Source organism: Anoplophora glabripennis, unplaced genomic scaffold (genome assembly GCF_000390285.2).
Source record: "Anoplophora glabripennis isolate ALB-LARVAE unplaced genomic scaffold, Agla_2.0 scaffold66, whole genome shotgun sequence".
Classification (NCBI taxonomy): domain Eukaryota; kingdom Metazoa; phylum Arthropoda; class Insecta; order Coleoptera; family Cerambycidae; genus Anoplophora; species Anoplophora glabripennis.
The window spans coordinates 612,831-632,940 of NW_019416742.1; the positions used below are offsets into that span (position 1 = coordinate 612,831).

General features: G+C 32.3%; 2 protein-coding genes across 2 annotated transcripts; one reads left to right on the forward strand and one right to left on the reverse strand.

Moving 5' to 3' along the window:
- The first annotated feature begins 1,963 nt into the window (after nt 1-1,963).
- On the forward strand, nt 1,964-4,096 carry LOC108917937 (larval cuticle protein LCP-22-like). The gene is made up of 3 exons (XM_018724748.1): nt 1,964-1,999; nt 2,098-2,228; nt 3,800-4,096. The coding sequence occupies exons 1-3, from the start codon at nt 1,988-1,990 to the stop codon at nt 4,008-4,010; spliced, it is 354 nt and encodes a 117-aa protein (XP_018580264.1). The 5' UTR covers nt 1,964-1,987; the 3' UTR covers nt 4,011-4,096.
- A 13,392-nt stretch (nt 4,097-17,488) lies between these two features.
- Nucleotides 17,489-19,570, reverse strand: LOC108917934 (larval cuticle protein LCP-22-like). Its single transcript, XM_018724745.1, has 3 exons — nt 19,495-19,570; nt 19,218-19,336; nt 17,489-17,780 (listed from the first exon to the last, which is right to left on the reverse strand). Exons 1-3 carry the CDS (start codon nt 19,504-19,506, stop codon nt 17,531-17,533), a joined length of 381 nt encoding a protein of 126 aa, XP_018580261.1. The 5' UTR covers nt 19,507-19,570; the 3' UTR covers nt 17,489-17,530.
- Between the last annotated feature and the right edge of the window lie 540 nt (nt 19,571-20,110).

Sequence of the window (20,110 nt, forward strand, 5' to 3'; positions counted from 1 at the left end):
TCTGCAATGGGCAAATAAATGCAACACGTTCAGTGCCAGTGTACTTATGGAAGCCCAACATTTACAGGAAATGCTTACTAAACATTGCTTGTGTCGACATTTTGGCCAATTTCAAGTGTTTAAATTGTGCTAAGTTTGTTGATTGTTCCAGAAAGTTGAATAAAATTGTTAAACAGCTGTTTTTCATTGGAACTTAATGAAAAGTTTGTAAGTCATATTAATGAATTCAGGAAAAGTTATATGAATTTTGATATAGCCGTCTGTAACCCCCAAAGTCCATGAAATTTTTTTCCATGTTAAAGATTTTTGTTTGGAAAAAAACAGAGGATTAGCTTATTACAGCGAACAAGCTACAGAATCCTCATATTCAGATTTTTCAAAAATATGGGATAGATACAAAGCATCAAACATTCACCCTGAATATTCTATGAAATTATTACTTGCTATATGCGATTACAATGCCTCTCATGTAGGCCGTGTCATCTATTAGTTGTACGTTATTCAACTGATTGATTGAAAATTGATTGTAATTTTATACGATTGAATTATTAATTTTGCTATAAATTATGTTTGTACCATTATAATAAATATACTTTTTATTTTGTGTATATAAAAGAATAAAACATTTAATATATATACTGGCTTAATAGTTTTCACTTTGTTAAAATAACTTACAACTCTCTTTTTGATTTTTGAAGTAAAATTTTTATAGTTACCTACATGAAAAATATCAAATTTCTTATTTTGCCATCGGAAAAAAAGCGCCACACCAAATATTTTGGTTCAGGGCTTAAAATGATGTTCAAGTATTGTAGAAACAGGATATCTTATTATTTTGAAGTGACACGAAAATTTCAATTCGCTCAGGAGCACCGTGCAACATGTGGTTACAGAGAAGGTTATGCAAAGCAATGCTGTCAACCGCATATCACTAAATATTTCCATTTGCGGGTAATTCAAAATGTTCGATTATTTTCTAAACATACCTCGTATATGTGAATCCTTAAAAAGTCATCCAAAAGCGTTAAAATCGTATAGTAAGCTTTGCAGTTTACTTAAACATTATAAACCCAGTCTTTTGTCAGTGAAAATTATCTCAGTAAGAAATTGTTCACCTCATCACTGGCCTGAACACACTAATTAACTTTAATTCTTTAATTCATGTTCTGTTTCAAACTGGTTCGAAATTTCAGTCAGTTACTTGTTCAAACCTCCCGAATCTGTATACTAAAAATTATCAAATTAAAATCGGAAGTGTATGTTGTTCAGATAAATTTTATTTTAAATTTAAACAACCCTCTGATATTAATTGCATAAAGAAGCCTTAACAGTTTTTATATCACTATAACAGTTTATGATACAGCCTTTTAATATTCAACAAAAATAACATCTCCGATATGGCAAATTATTGACCTTGAATTATATTATTAATATTGTTTCCTGTTTTGCAGAACTCTCTGTGAATACATAAAATATTGGTTATAATACTTTGATGTCATTGACCATTTGTGACAATATTGCATTATATTAAAGTATGTTATGAAATGTTTAAGATAATCCATTTTAAGTAGTTTTGTTTAAATATTCAATAGATCGAAACAGGTGCCTTATGTAAAATAAATATCCTGGTATATTTAAATTCGTGCCATACGTAACACCCGATATTTGCAACATTACCTACCACGCATTCCATCTGATTTTTTAACGTATTCCATCTGATTTTTTATATACGGTGATTTAGGAATAATATTTACATCCATAAAATTTCCATTAAGAACACATTTAATGAATAATCCTACCCGGTTACGTAGTTTTGATCCAATCACGGACGCTTTTGTGTGATTAAGGGGGGGTCGAATCCATAACATCTGAATTGTTTCGACTATTAACATCAGTAACATTAGGCAACAAATTTTTTTCTATAAATACCTAAAGTTTTCAAGAACTGTATCATTGTGGATTAGTTCTTTAAACGCACCTGAACAATATGATCAAACTGGTGAGTTGTGTGTGCAGTTTGTTTCAAAGTTGCAAAAAATAACTATATAATCCAGTCTTTCATCAGTAAAAATATTTAAAAAATTACAATCATTTCAGGTATTTATCTTCACTTTCGTAGTGGCAGGGCTTGCAGCTCCACAGTACTACAACAAAGCTGTAACCCAAAGACCAGTTGCTATTCTTCGTTCAGAAAATGACATCTACCCTGATGGTAGCTATAAATATGCGTAAGTATGACGTATGCAGTCCAGTGTTTTACAAAAATGGTTGTAAAATCAGCTCTGTTTTGTTTTTTTCTTTTTTGAAAATTTAATTGCCTGCTCTTCCTTTTTGAAAGCTTGAAAGAAGGTAATTATAGGACCTAGAATACAAATTGGCAAAAATATTTTTTGTAATATACAAACTGCCTTGAAAAAGGTACTACATTAAGGAGGAACAACACATAACAAAAGAATTTGTTTCTATGAACAATGATCACGTTTTCTTCTGTTTTTGAGACAAGTAATGATGATTTTTTATTCAATTGTTTCTTCTTCTTTAACATTTGACCATATCTTTTTCCAAGTACAATGAATTTCATTGAAATTTGACGCAATTAAGTTTCTGAAGTTGCTAAAATGGTTAGTGTTGTCATTCCTCGTGATTTTGTAGAGCTCGCGAGCTACGATCTTTCCCAGCAAAATTTTGAAATGTAACTTTTTTTATCTAATGTTTTCTACAATGTATACTCCATATTAGAATGGAAAATTTATTTCACACGAATAGCAATCTTGTTGAAATTGCCGAAAATGGCTGTGACAAAATCAACCAATTTCTATTTATAAATAAATACAAGGTGCTTCCTAAGTATTGAAGGAGCTGATTTCTCATGTTATTCTAAAAAAAACTTTAAATAAGTACTTATATATCATAAAATGCCCCTTTATTGACATGCAAGGCGTTGTATTTCTTTTTCCATGTATGTAACAAACGAGTTAATTTCCTTGTCTCAAATTGGCATCAAATAAATGTATCGGTTTAAAATATTGACTGAAATTTTTGAAATCTTTTATGAATTTTATGTAATCTCCTTTCAGTGCTGCACGAAAAATAAATCTTATTATTTTTTTAATTTGAGACTTATTTTAAGGGGAAACCAACATATTTGCTTCTATTCAGTTCTCCCGTTTAATACTAGTAACTTTTCGTTTTCCACATTTCTCATTCGGTTATTTTCAAAACTCAAATTTGCCAATCCAAAATATTTCATATGTTGCAGTTGAGGTCATCAGTTTCTTGTGAAGCTCAAATAGGTCAGTGTTGAAACACTAGTTATACCCTTTTTAGGCTAATTCTTTATATTCGTCATGTCAATTATATTGTATTTATAGGTATACTTTAGATGATATTTATGTTTTCTGAATATACAGGGTGTGCCATTTAACACTCCTGCTGCCAATAACTCCGAAATTTATTTTAGTTCCGGAAATTGGGGTTGTTAGGTCCCTCTAATAGCTCCAAATTGCAGTTAGAACTGTTAGAACTGTAGTTCAAATATTTCTGTATAAAATTTTTTAATCCTTGGAACGTGGAAATGCAGTCCATCGGAAAGATCGTTAAATGTTGAGTAATTTTTGTAATGCAAAGTTTTTTCCAATATTTACTTGTTTTGAAGCAATTCGAGGGACCTAACAACCCCAGTTTCCGCAACTAAAATAAATTCCTTCATTTCGAAGATCTTGGCAGCGGAAGTGTTAAAAGACACACCCTGTATACGATTAGTGTATTAATTCGTCCGCATGTATTTATTTATTTGTAGTTATGACACTGAAAATGGAATCTCAGCCCAAGAAAATGGCCAGCCTAGTAACTCGGGACCCGACGCCGGAACTGCTGCTCAGGGTTCCTTCCAATATACCTCCCCTGAAGGGATACTCGTCCAAATCCAGTACATCGCTGATGAAAATGGTTTCCAACCAGTTGGAAACGTTTTACCAGGTTCTCAGTCTACTATCTACAGAACCTATTAGTATTTAAATAACGTGATAATTGTTGTCTTTGGAACAACATGTTGTAAATTAAATTATATAATTTTATAAAAATTAATGTAGTTTTATTTTCTATATTTTATTCTAATCGATTGCAATGTTCTTTAGTTGTGTCTGGATACTGTGAATAACCTATTACCATAATGGTTGTTTATATTTGCATAATTATGTGGTAATTCGTCTGAATGACTTAAGAATATATTTTATATCAAAACTCTTAAATAGCGCTTGTCGCCTCGTAAAAATATTTTTGGAACCTCCTACAACATATATTATGCAACATTTTGAATAATATAAATCCGGCTTCGCACAATCAAGAAAGTAAAGGATGAAGTAGTAAATATGAAACACTAAGTAAAATTAATAAACATAAGCGATAGGTACGGGTGATTAATTAATGTAGACATTCATATTCGGAATTATATCAGAGAGTATTATTTAAACATGATACAACAAACTTCATCACAAGACCACTTTAATTCGTTTCTAAAATATATGTCGGCATCACCCTTGTAACCGCTTATGAATTCGTAGCCACTTGAGGAACTATCACCGTCGATGGAATGTTGAAGGGCTTGTTTTTGTTTATGTTACAGAAATATTTAGAGTACCTTCAGGGCTAAGTTTCAAGACCATCATTATCTAACTTTTGTAAACACTTCCTTATATGGTCATGTTTGGTAAAAGGTAAACTGATAGGGTAGAGAAATGCACTGGGAAACGCCCCTGCGAACTAAACAAAACTGAAAGCCCGGGAAGCAACTGCATCATTCAATTGATGAAACAACCGTAGCCGTGTGGCTTTTATTGTTATTATTATTGTTATTGTTTTGATAGAAAAGTAGTGAACGGGTTGCTAGGGCTGACAGTGGCCGTTAGTTCCTTTTTTATAACTTGTATAACAGCTCCCATACTTTAGTGTTCGAACTTGTAATAGATAGTGTTACGTCACCCGTTTATTATTTCGATGGAGACAATGGCGCAAACTAATCCCCATGTCGACCGAGTGTCCAACATATGGATGGACATGTAGATGGACTTAATTCAAAACTCAAACATAACGGGTATACCATGCACCTACGTATACCTAAGAAATGTAATTTAGGAGAAGGCGAGGAAGTCGGCAANGAAGCAACTGCATCATTCAATTGATGAAACAACCGTAGCCGTGTGGCTTTTATTGTTATTATTATTGTTATTGTTTTGATAGAAAAGTAGTGAACAGGTTGCTAGGGCTGACAGTGGCAGACCGTTAGTTCCTTTTTTTATAACTTGTATAACAGCTCCCATACTTTAGTGTTCGAACTTGTACAGAGACAATGGCGCAAACTAATCCCCATGTCGACCGAGTGACCAACATATATGCATAGGGTTTCTGGTCGAGACTTCTCGAAGCAAGAATTCTCGGGAAATCTGGCCTTACTCGAGACGAGAAAAAAGTGTCGAGAAATCGAGAAATCGAGTAAATTTAAAAATCACGCGCGTCTTAAGTTCTTGACTGGAGTTCGTTTCGTTCATGCGTTCAATTCGACAAATAACTGAGCGGTTAACGTGGTTTCTCTACCAGCTTATGATTTATTTATTTTAAGTTTTTAAGGCTTTAGTTTACTTTGATGATTCTTATTTTTTAATGTATGTACAGGGTGATTCACTATATTTTGACCCCCCTTTAACTTTTTTGTTTTAAGAGTTATAAAAAAATGTAAAATACAAAAGTTGCACGATTGTTTATGAAGTTTTCGAAAATGATAGTAGAAAAACAAATGAAGTTCAAACAAAACGGCCACGGATGTTAACTTTGTTCATTTAAATGGAATACCCTGTATATTTTTACATATTTGGATAGAACGTTCCTTGTCGAGCATAGATATAGGGTTTGTTGGGTCCATCTCTAATAATAGGCGAGATAATATTAAAAAACAAAACAATGGTTTTTTTATTAAGAAAATAGGACATCATTGTTAGACATCTTTCCGGCATTTCTGCTTTTTTACAATTACGTAAGGATTTAGATTTAGTTGTAATATATTTTGACATATCGGACATTGATATAATCCAAAGGTATTTTAAGTAAATCTCACTAATTAGACCGTGTGAGGCCAATTACTCATGGACAATCTTATATATGGTAGGTCGTGACAATAACAGCTGGTAATGTCATGATAACATTGTTATTGTTTGACAGTTTGTATTAGTACTTAATTAAAATGGGTTACACAGAAGTAGAAAATTGAAATATTATTAGGAATTAAAATAAACTATGGAGAATATCTTAACTACTCTATCTTAGTTCCTATAATATTTAAATTTTCTACTTCTGTGTAACCCANAAATAGCGCTTGTCGCCTCGTAAAAATATTTTTGGAACCTCCTACAACATATATTATGCAACATTTTGAATAATATAAATCCGGCTTCGCGCAATCAAGAAAGTAAAGGATGAAGTAGTAAATATGAAACACTAAGTAAAATTAATAAACATAAGCGATAGGTACGGGTGATTAATTAATGTAGACATTCATATTCGGAATTATATCAGAGAGTATTATTTAAACATGATACAACAAACTTCATCACAAGACCACTTTAATTCGTTTCTAAAATATATGTCGGCATCACCCTTGTAACCGCTTATGAATTCGTAGCCACTTGAGGAACTATCACCGTCGATGGAATGTTGAAGGGCTTGTTTTTGTTTATGTTACAGAAATATTTAGAGTACCTTCAGGGCTAAGTTTCAAGACCATCATTATCTAACTTTTGTAAACACTTCCTTATATGGTCATGTTTGGTAAAAGGTAAATTGATGGGGTAGAGAAATGCACTGGGAAACGCCCCTGCGAACTAAACAAAACTGAAAGCCCGGGAAGCAACTGCATCATTCAATTGATGAAACAACCGTAGCCGTGTGGCTTTTATTGTTATTATTATTGTTATTGTTTTGATAGAAAAGTAGTGAACGGGTTGCTAGGGCTGACAGTGGCCGTTAGTTCCTTTTTTATAACTTGTATAACAGCTCCCATACTTTAGTGTTCGAACTTGTAATAGATAGTGTTACGTCACCCGTTTATTATTTCGATGGAGACAATGGCGCAAACTAATCCCCATGTCGACCGAGTGTCCAACATATGGATGGACATGTAGATGGACTTAATTCAAAACTCAAACATAACGGGTATACCATGCACCTACGTATACCTAAGAAATGTAATTTAGGAGAAGGCGAGGAAGTCGGCAATAGGAACTTATCGTTAAGCATATTTATCTTCAATGTCCCTACTTTCATAGAAAAGTACTACCATTCTCTTGTGCAACTTCTATTCGACTTGAACACTGAAATTTCATAGCTCATACTTAATGTTTACATAACAGCTCTATTTGTTTCTTCTAATTGTCATGGTTTTGGATAATGGAAGAGTGCATTGACGTGACAAAGATTTTATAATGGTAAAGAAATTAAAGACGTTACATATTTCCTAGCTAAAAACATAATCAAAATAGTTATATTTCGAAAACTGCCATCAAAAGTCGGCATTTTCGTTAAATTTTCAGTTGACAAAGTGAGTCTTTTTTGTCACCTAGCTGCAAAATATTTTTATGTTCTAGAACGCCAAAGTCTTTTTCGTTCTAGAACATAAATCAAATGTCAAAATAATTTCATTTTGTCGAAACTTATTTATGATTTTATTAATTAAATAATATACATTTCAATACAAAACAGTAACTACTATAAACAGGACGATTACAATTTATTTTGCACTACATGTACACTCGACTCAAGATAAAGGTTTCCAACCTAAAAGCCATAGGTACTACTTTTAAAGGGGCGAGCCGGTGACTATTAATAGAAATTTTGGGAGGCATCAATAATTAGGGGCGTGTCATATTTTTTTGTGTGTAGGCACGTGTGTAATTACACAACAAAAAATTGCAGTCCTGAAGTATATGCATTATAAAAAGAGAAGAGTATACAGGTTTTGAAATTATTTTGTCTTGCCACATTATTTTTCTTGTCCCTGAGAAAATTAATATTTTGAAATAAAGATTTGTGTCATATTCTGCAGAAAGTAGGTAGGTAGGTCATGAAGGCAACAAAATAAAAAAATATTGTAAATTACAGTTTTATTATAACATACAGTTTCGGGAGGAAAGGGAAATATTTTAAGGACGTGTTCTGGAAGTGAAAATAAGTAAATAAATTCATGACATTATGGGTCCGGAAATGTTTCCTTTCTGAGATAAATGTCGAAAGAAATTTCAAAATCCGTTTTTTTCTAAATATCTCGAAAACGATTTAAGATATTACACTGCCACTGTACTAGACACCAAAGCTCAGTGTAATATCTTAAATCGTTTTCGAAATATTTTGAAAAACAGGATTTTTTTAAATTTTACATCTATCAGAAAGGAAGCATTTCCGGGCCCATAGTGTTATGAACTTATTTACTTATTTTGACATCATTTTATAAACAATGGAAAACAAAACAGTCTAATAATATGTCCAACCACCATCCGAATCAATAACGGCTTGTAATCTGTTTGGCATAGATGTAACAAGGCGTCGTATATAATTCACGTCTATAGCGTTCCAAATATTTTGTATGCGTTCCCAGAGTGTATCTCTATTTGGTGGAATATCGTCATACTGTTCATTCAACTGACGCATTACATAAGCCTATAAATGTTTTTTTTTATAAAAGAAGTAATTTCCATTTTGTTTCATTCCAAAATATTTATTAGAACCCGAGTTATCACGGAAATATTATATTTGGGGGTGAACATGAGGGTTACTTTGCATCCGTTTAAATCCATTTTAGGCTCAAAGAAAAAATATTAGTTCCTATTAATATGTATTTACCGTTTTGAGAATAACAATGGATATTGAGCATACAATAACAGACGCATGCGCATTGACAATAGCGAACGAAATAATCTATATAGGCATACGAGTTGTCCACGACTTCGATACCATGAGTGCGACAAAGCGAACGTGATTTTTTATCTTTCTCCTGGCAGTGTCGTAGGAGCTAAATAAAATTCAAAATATAAAAAGGTAAATAAATTTGTATCTGTCTAAAAAACAAACGTAAAAAAATTCGAAGGCAACTTTTCATTATTTTAAATAAACAATCGAATGGTATAGAAAAAAATTGTTTTAGTTTTGTTACATCATTAAAATTAACGATTAAAAATTTGAAATTGTTATAACTTTAAAGTTACATTTTTATTGTGGTAATATCGGCCCCTGCGTCGGTTAACATAGTGGCGGAAGAACGTCTAAAGTGGTGCCGTGATCTGTATAAGTTGCCAGATGATGCAAATTGAGATAAGTTTTATTTCTTTTAGAACATTCCTTATTTTGTTGACGCCAACCACTTGGTTAACACATTTTTCCCTGACATACGTCACAGAAAATCTTCGACTTGTAGTAACTGCCGGATGTAAAGCACAGAATTTACGATATATCTTCATTTCTTTGGACTTGGAAATCATAAAACATCTCGGAGTATAAGTTTTGCAATCGGGAATTCTTATAATAATAATTCTCTTCTATCTTCTATATCATCGATCGTTATCTTTCTCAAAGCTCCACAAACACCAATTATTAAAATGACCTGAAAAGTTGTCCAAAGTTAGTTAAATCAGTCGATTTATATTAATTTGAATTACCTTTTCTAACAGAAATCTATTATCAGGCGCTTCTTGTAAAAATTTCTCAATTTCCTTTTTCGTTAAAATTCTGATGGTGTCTAAATGATTTCCTTTTCAAATATGGCATTAGTTTTGGAAATTTTCTGAAATTTANACAAAGCGAACGTGATTTTTTATCTTTGTCCTGGCAGTGTCGTAGGAGCTAAATAAAATTCAAAATATAAAAAGGTAAATAAATTTGTATCTGTCTAAAAAACAAACGTAAAAAAATTCGAAGGCAACTTTTCATTATTTTAAATAATCAATCGAATAGTATAGAAAAAAATTGTTTTAGTTTTGTTACATCATTAAAATTAACGAATAAAAATTTGAAATTGTTATAACTTTCTTATTAAAATTTAAAAATTATATCTATTTCTCTGAATAGAAAAGTTACATTTTTATGGTGGTAATATCGGCCCCTGCGTCGGTTAACATAGTGGCGGAAGAACGTCTAAAGCGGTGCCGTGATCTGTATAAGTTGTCAGATGATGCAAATAGAGATAAGTTTTATTTCTTTTAGAACATTCCTTATTTTGTTGACGCCAACCACTTGGTTAACAAATTTTTCCCTGACATACTTCACAAAAAATCTTCGACTTGTAGTAACTGCCGGATGTAAAGCACAGAATTTGCGGTATATCTTCATTTCGTTTGGACTTGAAATCATAAAACATCTCGGAGTATAAGTTTTGCAATCGGGAATTCTTATAATAATAATTCTCTTCTATCTTCTATATCATCGATCGTTATCTTTCTCAAAGCTCCACAAACACCAATTATTAAAATGACCTGAAAAGTTGTCCAAAGTTAGTTAAATCAGTCGATTTATATTAATTTGAATTACCTTTTCTAACAGAAATCTATTATCAGGCGCTTCTTGTAAAAATTTCTCAATTTCCTTTTTCGTTAAAATTCTGATGGTGTCTAAATGATTTCCTTTTCAAATATGGCATTAGTTTTGGAAATTTTCTGAAATTTACATTTTTTTGGCATTCAGTGTACTTTTTAACATGGAGTATACTGACCATAACGTCGAAGGTTTAATTTTTTTAATTTTATGTTCGAAATGTGCCAGTAATACCGTTTCGGACACTTTTTGAATTTTTTTCGAACTACATCACCCTTTGAATTCATTGTGGGCAATCTCGTACTGTCTCGACGATTTTTTGGGAATATGAATTAGAATATATAATTCTGACACTACTTTTACAAACAATTTATATTTTTATTGTTTATTAGATTGCTATGGTATGATAGTCAGCGCGCCTGAACCGTCTTGATTCAAAAACGGTTCAGACGATTTCAAATATAAATTAATTTGCTGTATATGACACAGTTGTCTAAATTCATTGCAGTTTTCGGAAAAATATTATTTGCATCTTGAACCCGAAATGCTTTTGCATTCTCGAATGGATATTTTGCCTCGCTAAGTTCGGCAAGATAACTTCCACTCTTGAACGCGAAAGTACCATTTCGCATTCTATATACAGGGTGTTTTTGAATGGAGTGACATAAATGATACCAGTGAATCTACATTTCAAAAGAACACGATCTGCAAAAAATCGCCTTAGTAAAATGTTCACCCCTGAAGAGGCCATCAGTTTCCAAAAAAATTATGAAAATTGGCTGTAATTTGAAAACCGAACGAGGTACAAATAACAAATTTTTTACAGGTTGTTTATAGTAAACAACCTGTAAAAAATTTGTATTTTCTGCACTAGCATCTGTATTAGTATACAGATGCGAGTTTTCAACTATTTTTCGAATATTTTAACCCCTCGAAAAGGGTTGAAATAACCACCCCTCAAGCCATTTTTTGCCATAACTTTTATATTTCGTAAAAACTGTATATCCAAAAATACGCATTAGATAAACTGGTTCTTTTAGAAACTTTTACATCTCTAGCAATTTTCCTTTAAAACCTTTCGTTTATTAATAAAAAAAATAAAATGTATTACCATTCACCTCACACCGTATATGATTGCAATCAATCAAAGAAAAACTAAGTGTGCTGCTGTCATGCCAGTTGTCACAATTAACTCTTCTGTAAGTTGTCACTGTTATCAGCTAAATACTTTTTGGGTGTAAATTAACAAGAATTATGCCAAATTTTACTAATGATGAATATGTGGACATGCTACAAGTGTATTTTGAATGTCGCAAAAACTGTGCTGCTGCAACAAGAGCGTATAATGAGAGATATCCAAATCGTCAAGTTCCCCACAGACAAACTTTTTCGGCGGTACAACGAAGACTTCGGGAAACTGGAAAAATACAGCCGCATATTGAGGGTACCGGCCGAAGACCTACTGTTGGTACTATTTATCTTGAAAATGCAGTACTTGAAGAGTTTGACGAAAATCGTCAGACTAGTACGAGAAAAACAGCAATGTACTTAAATGTGTCCCATAGTGTTGTTTGGAATATTGTCCATGATAATTTATTACATCCTTTTCACCACCGGCCAGTTCAAGCTCTATTTGAACCAGACATGCATAAGCGAGTTGTTTTTTGCGAATCGTATCTTAATATTCTAAGAAATAATTTGAATTTTGCCTCAAAAATACTTTTCACAGATGAAGCAACTTTTCAAAGACATGGTTTAACCAATATGCACAATCTTCTTTCCTGGGCTCATGAAAATCCTCACGAAGTATCTATGACAACATTTCAATATAATTTTAGTTTAAACATTTGGGCAGGAATTGTAGAAAATGTGCTTGTCGGCCCTTTTGTTTTACCTCATCGACTTGGTGCTGTTGAATATTTGCAGTTCTTAAATGAGCATCCACTACCACTTCTGGAGGAAGTACCATTAAATGTACGTCAGGCCATGTGGTACATGCATAACGGGGCTCCTGCTCACAGCACTGTAGTAGTTTAATGGCTTAATTTAAATTACCCGAATCGTTGGATAGGTCGCGGCAATGAGGCACCTATCTCTTGGCCTGCACGTTCTCCCGATCTAACGCCCATTGATTTTTTCTTTTGGGGACATATAAAAAGTATTGTTTATGCGACCCCAGTTGACAGTGTTGAAGAGCTACAGGAAAGAATATTCGCGGCGGCTGATGAGATTCGCAACAATCCCATAATTTTTGCACGAGTCCGTAACAACTTTAATAAACGTGTTAGGTTGTGTTTAGAAAGAAATGGCAATTATTTTGAAAATGTTCTTTAACTAAGTTTTTTGTTTTTTCTCTTTTTGATAATAAATTATTTCTTAGTTTCGTTTTCATTGTACTTCTATTTAATAAAAGTTTCTGCGACATTCAAACAGTTATTTGTGCAACTACTGTAAAGAGTGTGTATTTGTTGAACGATGCATGAAGTTTGCAGCTCGAGACGAAGTTGAGAGCTGCAATCATGTTAAGTGCAACAAATATGCTTTTTGCACATGTTGCACGCAACATTTTTTCTACGATTGTTTTTATTTCAAATTTTATTTAACAGTATTTTACGTAATATTAAAATTTTTCTATCATGCGCGCTCGCTATAGTGTAGGGGGGTAGGTGCACGGAAAGTGCTAGATAGTACAACAGCGTGATGTTATTTTCATAGCGCAACGCTGAGCGCTAGCAATAAAACTTCGCAATCTAGCATCACTATTTTGGAGTAGTATAATTCTAAGAAAATAAAAAATGTTCCTCTGATATTGGCATGTTTTTAATATAAGGGAGTGCAGCCGACAACGTTATAGTCCTTAAATTCAATACTGAAGGGAACACTAAACGAAAAAATAGATATAGAAAAATATTTAAAATAACTATGTAGGATATCGTCTAAAACAGGTAAAAGTTTTAACAAAAGCTAATATTGAGAAATTATTACAAGATCTGTTGATAGTGATATTATTTCAGATTATTTTAATATTTGGCATATAAGGGGCACGTAAAAGAAACGAACTATTGAATTTAACAATAGATGATATTTAGGAATTATTATTGTAAAAATCTAAGATTTAAAAACTGACACTCAAATCGTAGACTTTTTATTTGATGTCAATGGAAAATATGTAGATCGGGTTATTGGCATCATTAACATCAGATATACGTCAAAATAAATTACAACATACTTAAAATTATCAGAAACAAATAGCTACACTGACTATTGCTTCCGAAAATCATCTGCTACACTGCTAGTTGATTCTGTAGTTGATTTCAACAGTCTTAAAGGTTGCAGTTGCAAAAGGATAATGAGGAATAAATTGAGAAAAAAAATGAATTTTCTAATAGTATCTTATTTGCTCCCAAATCTGGTGTTTCTTCAATCACTGCTCAGTGCCTAATGCCTTAATCAAGAAACTATTGCAGTTAGCGACTTACCATCCTCGAATGGAGTCAGTTTTCACAATAATTGTACAATTACGACTTTAAATTTAAACGTTATATTTAAATGATTATAATTGATCGTCAATTAAATTGATTACACAGCTCTACAATAAAAAAAGCCTTGTGCAAATGATCAGAATACATGTATTTTGAGCCGCAATCTTATGTCAAAATTGTCTCAGCAAATTACCAGAATAGATCAGACCACGATTTTTAGTTGCTTTTAAATCATACCTGGATCATAGAAGGTAATTTATTAATAATAGTGTGGATTTTTAAGCTTTTTTAGGGTTATGAAGGATTTGTGACCTTATGGACCAAACCTGACTTCGGATTCGTGTTCAGCATATAGGATTATACAGTACGCGCCTAAAGTATGGAATAAATTAAGTAAAAACGAAAAAATTTGTTTAGCATAAAAGGCGATTTTCAACCGTCATTTGTTTTCGAGTAATGACGTCATCGACATTTTTTTTAAATAGCAACCCCCTATTTTATTTCTTGATTCTGAAATATCGTTTCATTGTCGATCCGACAGTATTAAAATGTTGCCATCTTACATAGGAAAGTTTTCGAGTAAATGACGATTGAATGTTAGAAAACGTAAATTTTATTCATTAAAAAAATAACAATTCCTATGTCAAGCAAATACAATTCATTAAGTTTTCTACCTAAATTAAGTGTTCGAATTGCCACCCACCGACTTCTTGACAATACGCAAGTCTGTGTAGAAATTCTTCTTGCACATTATGAATTATTTCTGGGGTAACTCTGTGTGTTTAATCTATAATACAATTTTGGAGTTCTTCTAAATTATGTGGTCTATTAACGTACACTTTGGACTTTAAATAGCCCCATAAGAAATAGTCCGGGGGTGTAAGATCTGGGGATCTCGCGACACATTCCATCGGTCCTCGTCTGCCGATCCACCTCCTAGGAAAACAATTGTTCAGAAAATCTCGAACAGGGCGCGCATAATGCGGAGGTGCACTGTCTTGCTGAAACCATATGGTGTCATCGGGAATATCAGGGTCATTATCGTTAGGAAACATTACTGCAAGCGCTGGAACAAGGTCATTTTGTAAAAACTCTAAATATCTTTCTCCTGTAAGGGTTCCTTCAAAGAAAGGCCGTACTATTCTGTTGTCAACTATTCCAGCCCACACATTTAATTTCTGTGGGTGTTGGGTATATGTCTCTGTCATCCAATGAGAATTTTCCCGATTACAATACCTGCAAGTTTGACGATTCACTGTACCATTGAGACAAAACGTGGCCTCGTCTGAAAAAAGTATTTGCCGGTGTACCTAAATCTCTATTTACTTGACATAAATCCATCATAATTTCACAAAAGTGTAAACGGCGGTCGGGATCGTCTTCATTGAGTTCCTGCACAAGTTGAATTTTGTAGATATGACATTTTTCCTGCCTCAGGATACGTAGCAGTGTAGTCTGACTAATTTCATTGTTTAATGCAACCAATCGTGAAGTGTTATGAGGATTATCTACCATACTTATCAAAATGTTCTGTTTGTGATCTTCACTAACGCTTGGAGGTCAAGGTTTTGGAATATCTACAACATTGCCAGTTTCTCTAAATATAGATTCTATCTTACTGACTGTTGACTGGCTGATACGGCGATCTGGATGTTTTTCATTAAATAAATCGCAAACTTCCTGGTGCGTTCTAGTCTTATCCGCGCATCCGATAAGAATTAAAATTTCAATTCTTTGTGTGACAGTTAAATGTGCCATAATAATTTAAATTCAACAATAATTTTTATATCGCTTACAACACTTTGTAAAGATTTACACCTACGTGATCCATAAAAAACTTCAGGCATTTCGAAAAACTAAATTTGAAAACGTTTTTGCTTTATTATATGTAATTGATTTGGGTTTTCTAACATTCAATCGTCATTTACTCGAAAACTTTCCTATGTAAGATGGCAACATTTCAATACAGTCGGATCGACAATGAAACGATCTTTCAGAATCAAGAAAAAAAATAGGGGGTTGCTATTTAAAAAAAATGTCTATGACGTCATTACTCGAAAACAAATGACGGTTGATAATCGCCTTTTATGCTAAAATATGTATTTTTTAAATTAAAAATCGACCTGTTCGAGGATTTTTCCCAAAAAAATTTGTTTCGTTTTTACTGAATTTATTCCATACTTTAGGCGCGTACTGTATATGAATATAAAGATTTGACCAGTAGTTTCAGCCGCCGATAAATCATCAATCCTTGAATAATTGTAAATGCTGATTTGTCGATTTTGTGGGTTTTTTAAGCATTTTTTGATATTAGAAAATTCTGTTGACTTGCTGTTGACAATTCTGACATCCGGATTCGAATTCGGAGGTTCAAAATACATTGGAATAAAGTATTCTAGTCATTTGCACAAAACTTTTTTTGTGGAGCTCTGTTATTAATGATTGTTATATTTATTATTTCGTTAATAATAATAATAAATAAACTTGTGAACTGATTCTATGACCTATAACTTCACTATTTTTTGTAGGTGAATGTAAAACACTTACATTCTGGTTGTAAAAATCTGTTTGCGTTTTGTAGACAAAAATCTGTTGTTTTGACACTTAATAAATGTCATATTAAGGTCAACTGTTAATGACAGTATAATAAGATTTTTCAACCTTTTAATAGTTGTGATCACCCTAAAAAAATAGAACGTAAATATCGATTAATCATCTAATAGATATAAATTTGACATCTTCAACTTTAACCTCCTAGATCACTCTGTCAAAAATTTAAAATGGCATCAAGACTTTTTAATTGTTCTAAATGCCTATATTTAATTTTTGAAATTCTACAATTAAGTTGTGTAATATTTGTCTTAAAGTTTCAGCTCTAGTATGAAGATTTTGGTAGCATGTAGTTGCAGTTTAATATATGAACCAATTTCTCATGAAATAAATATTGAACGCATTCTGTAACATTTATGAAATTATGCATTATTAAAAATACTTTGTTACAAATCTTCTATTGATTGTCACTGTAGATATAAAATGAAGTCTAGTGAAGACGAATCCGAAGAAATTCTGGCTACTTGGTCCTCTTCGCCCAGTCAGTTTATCGACGTAAAGATGCTTTTCTGAGCATTTTTAGAGTTACCTGTCAATATTCCCTCGCAATACAACCATGATTATATAAAAAAAATTTCAGACCACAGTACATAAGAATCAAGGAAAACACTTTCACCGAATATTTATTCCACCATACTGTAAAAATCCACTGGGCTCGTTGAAAGTCTTCAGAAACGTATATTTAACACGTCATCGCATCCACAATTACTTTAATTACGACAATGATTTGAACAAAATCTTCACTCTTGCATGAAAGTTCATAATACGCGATATTTATTACTTACAATTAGATATTGTTTAAAGAATTATTAAGAAAAAAACACATATATGTTATGAAAATATAGTTTTATTAATTATTATATACATTATTAGTACCTCTTGTTCGCACGTGCATTGTAATCAAGAGATCTAAGTATTGCCTCAGGGATTGGTGGTGAGGTTGGTAACACGTTACCAATAGGTTGGAATCCGTTTTCATCGGCACGATATTGAATTTGTACAGGTACACCTTCAGGGGAAGTATATTGGAAGGAACCCTGAGCAGCAGTTCCGGCGCTGGGTCCTGAGTTACTAGGTTGGCCATTTTCTTGGGCTGAGATTCCATTTTCAGTGTCGTATCTAAAATTATTCGATTACATTAATTTTATTATATTAAATCGTTTGTTTGTTACACTGTTTACTTACACAGTTTAATATCTCTAAACATAGCAATATCCAAAAATCAGAAGTCAAATTCATTTTTAACTTAGATAGAAATTCGAAATCGGTATTTAAACTTTTCCGGAGGAGCGTACCTATATATTCTTTTCTAAACTTATGTTGTCGAAATTAGACAGGTTTACAACTTCTTTATTGTCTTATACCTTTCTAATTTTAAGAGTTACAGAAATGGTTATATGGGGAAAAATGTACAGAATTTTATGGCGATCACGGATTCGTTCTTAAATTTAGAAAATTCCTAATAGATTCGAAAGAAACCGATTTTTCTATTTCTTTTTTTAGTCCGTTGTTTTTCAAAATTTTATGACAAACCTGTGTAGTCTGATATTAAAGCAACCTTTATTTAATAACAGCAACGAACAAAACAATATAGATAAAGGAATAAATGTTAAATTTTACTATTTACTACACTACATTACTATTTACACACTTCTGCACTCGTTCATAATTGCTCTCAGTAGCAGACTGAATCATGTCAGGAGGTATTGAACTCTCTTAATCTTTGAATATTTAGTTTCAATTCTTCCTCATAATTGTCGTATTGTCTTGTATATATCTGATCCTTAACACAACTATAAAAGAAAAAATTCATGATGGTCAAATCAGGACTTCTCGGCGGCCAAGAAGCTCAACCACCAAGTAATGGTATGCATTTCGACAATTTATAATAAAATTTAAATTTACCATTTATTGCTTTATCTATGTTGTGTTGTTCGTTGCTCTTGTTATTGTTATGTCAAAAAGTATTAAAATTATAATTATATTCTATATCGTGGTTATTTATTTATAAAAATCTCATAAATTATACATCGTTGTAAAGGGAATTTCCCCTTTCTTCTAATGAGGCAAAAATTCAATATGGAAGAAAAACAAATGTTAACTACCGCTCAACACACATTTTTAGAGATACGTTAATACTGACAGCATCGACAAAATCGACTGCTCACATCATTTAATATCAGACTACACATTTTGTCATAAAATTTTGAAAAACAACTGAAATACGACTAAAAAAGAAATGGCATAAAATCGTTTTTTTTTTTCGAATATTTTCGGAAATATTTGGAATTTTCTAAATTTAAAAACGAATCCGTGATCGTCATAAGATTCTGTACATTTTTGACCATTTAACTATTTCTGTAACTCTTAAATTAAGAAAGACACCTTATATAGATCATTAAAAAGTTGTATACCTATACTATTTATTCATTTTCATCCCGTTGTTGACATCCGTTTCAACTGAGATAACACGAATCTTAAGTATTTTGGTATATGATGGAATAATATACTATAAAAATTATAATATTCCTGCTTAAAATAAGCTTTTATACGTACGCATATTCGTAGACTCCACCAGGATAAACTTCATTTGTATATCGGAGAATTGCTATTGGTCGCTGAAGCAAATGACTAACGTCACCCAAGGCAACAGCTACAAGACCAGCAAGGAGTATCTGGAAGCAAAGAAATGTTTTCTGGGAATTACTCAGCTAAATACGTATTGAAATATTCCCGTCTTTTACTAATGTAGAGAGTTAACACTTAGAGGTCACACTTTTCCACAATATTTATTATGTTGGTACTCTTAACTAATTTATTTATCACAACTCACCAGTTTCATCATTTTGATCGCTTTGTTGAAAGGACTGATCGATAATGATTATTTTTTCGGGGATACTATGGTATTTATATTAAACGCAGAGGTTAAAAATGAAGAAGACTTTACCATCGCTATATCAGTACCAGAGGCGTCCCACTTTTTTTTCTCAATAAGGAAAATTTAAAAATATGTCAAGACACTCGTTTTTGAGTAATTTTACCTCTAAGAAATTAATTAAATGTATACATTAGCATCTAAATTGCATCTAAATATGATATTAAATCGGAATTTTGTATTCTAAACAGACAATAACTAATATAATACAAGTAGGCCTTGAATATCTTTAGTAGTGAATAGAGCACTAATAAATATCAACATATTTTAACAGAATGGCAGGCATTGTCTACGGTCTTAAGTCTCATGATTTAAATTATTTTGATACATATGATGAAAATATATCTACAAAGCTATGGTACAATTGATTATTGATTACAGAAATACACCGAGTTGTAGGTAATTAATGTAACATTTATTTTCAATGACAATAGCATTAAAACAACGTCACGACGCGACGTCTCTGTTTTTTAATAGTGCCTGCTCGTGGTGAGCGAATTCTCCGGTCAAAGCT

Coding starts and splice junctions, on each gene's coding strand:
- LOC108917937 (XM_018724748.1), top strand. Junction 2,229..3,799: donor GATGGTAGCTATAAATATGC/GTAAGTATGACG, acceptor ATTTATTTGTAG/TTATGACACTGAAAATGGAA.
- LOC108917934 (XM_018724745.1), bottom strand. Junction 17,781..19,217: donor GGTGGAGTCTACGAATATGC/GTACGTATAAAA, acceptor GAATAATTTTAG/ATACGACACTGAAAATGGAA.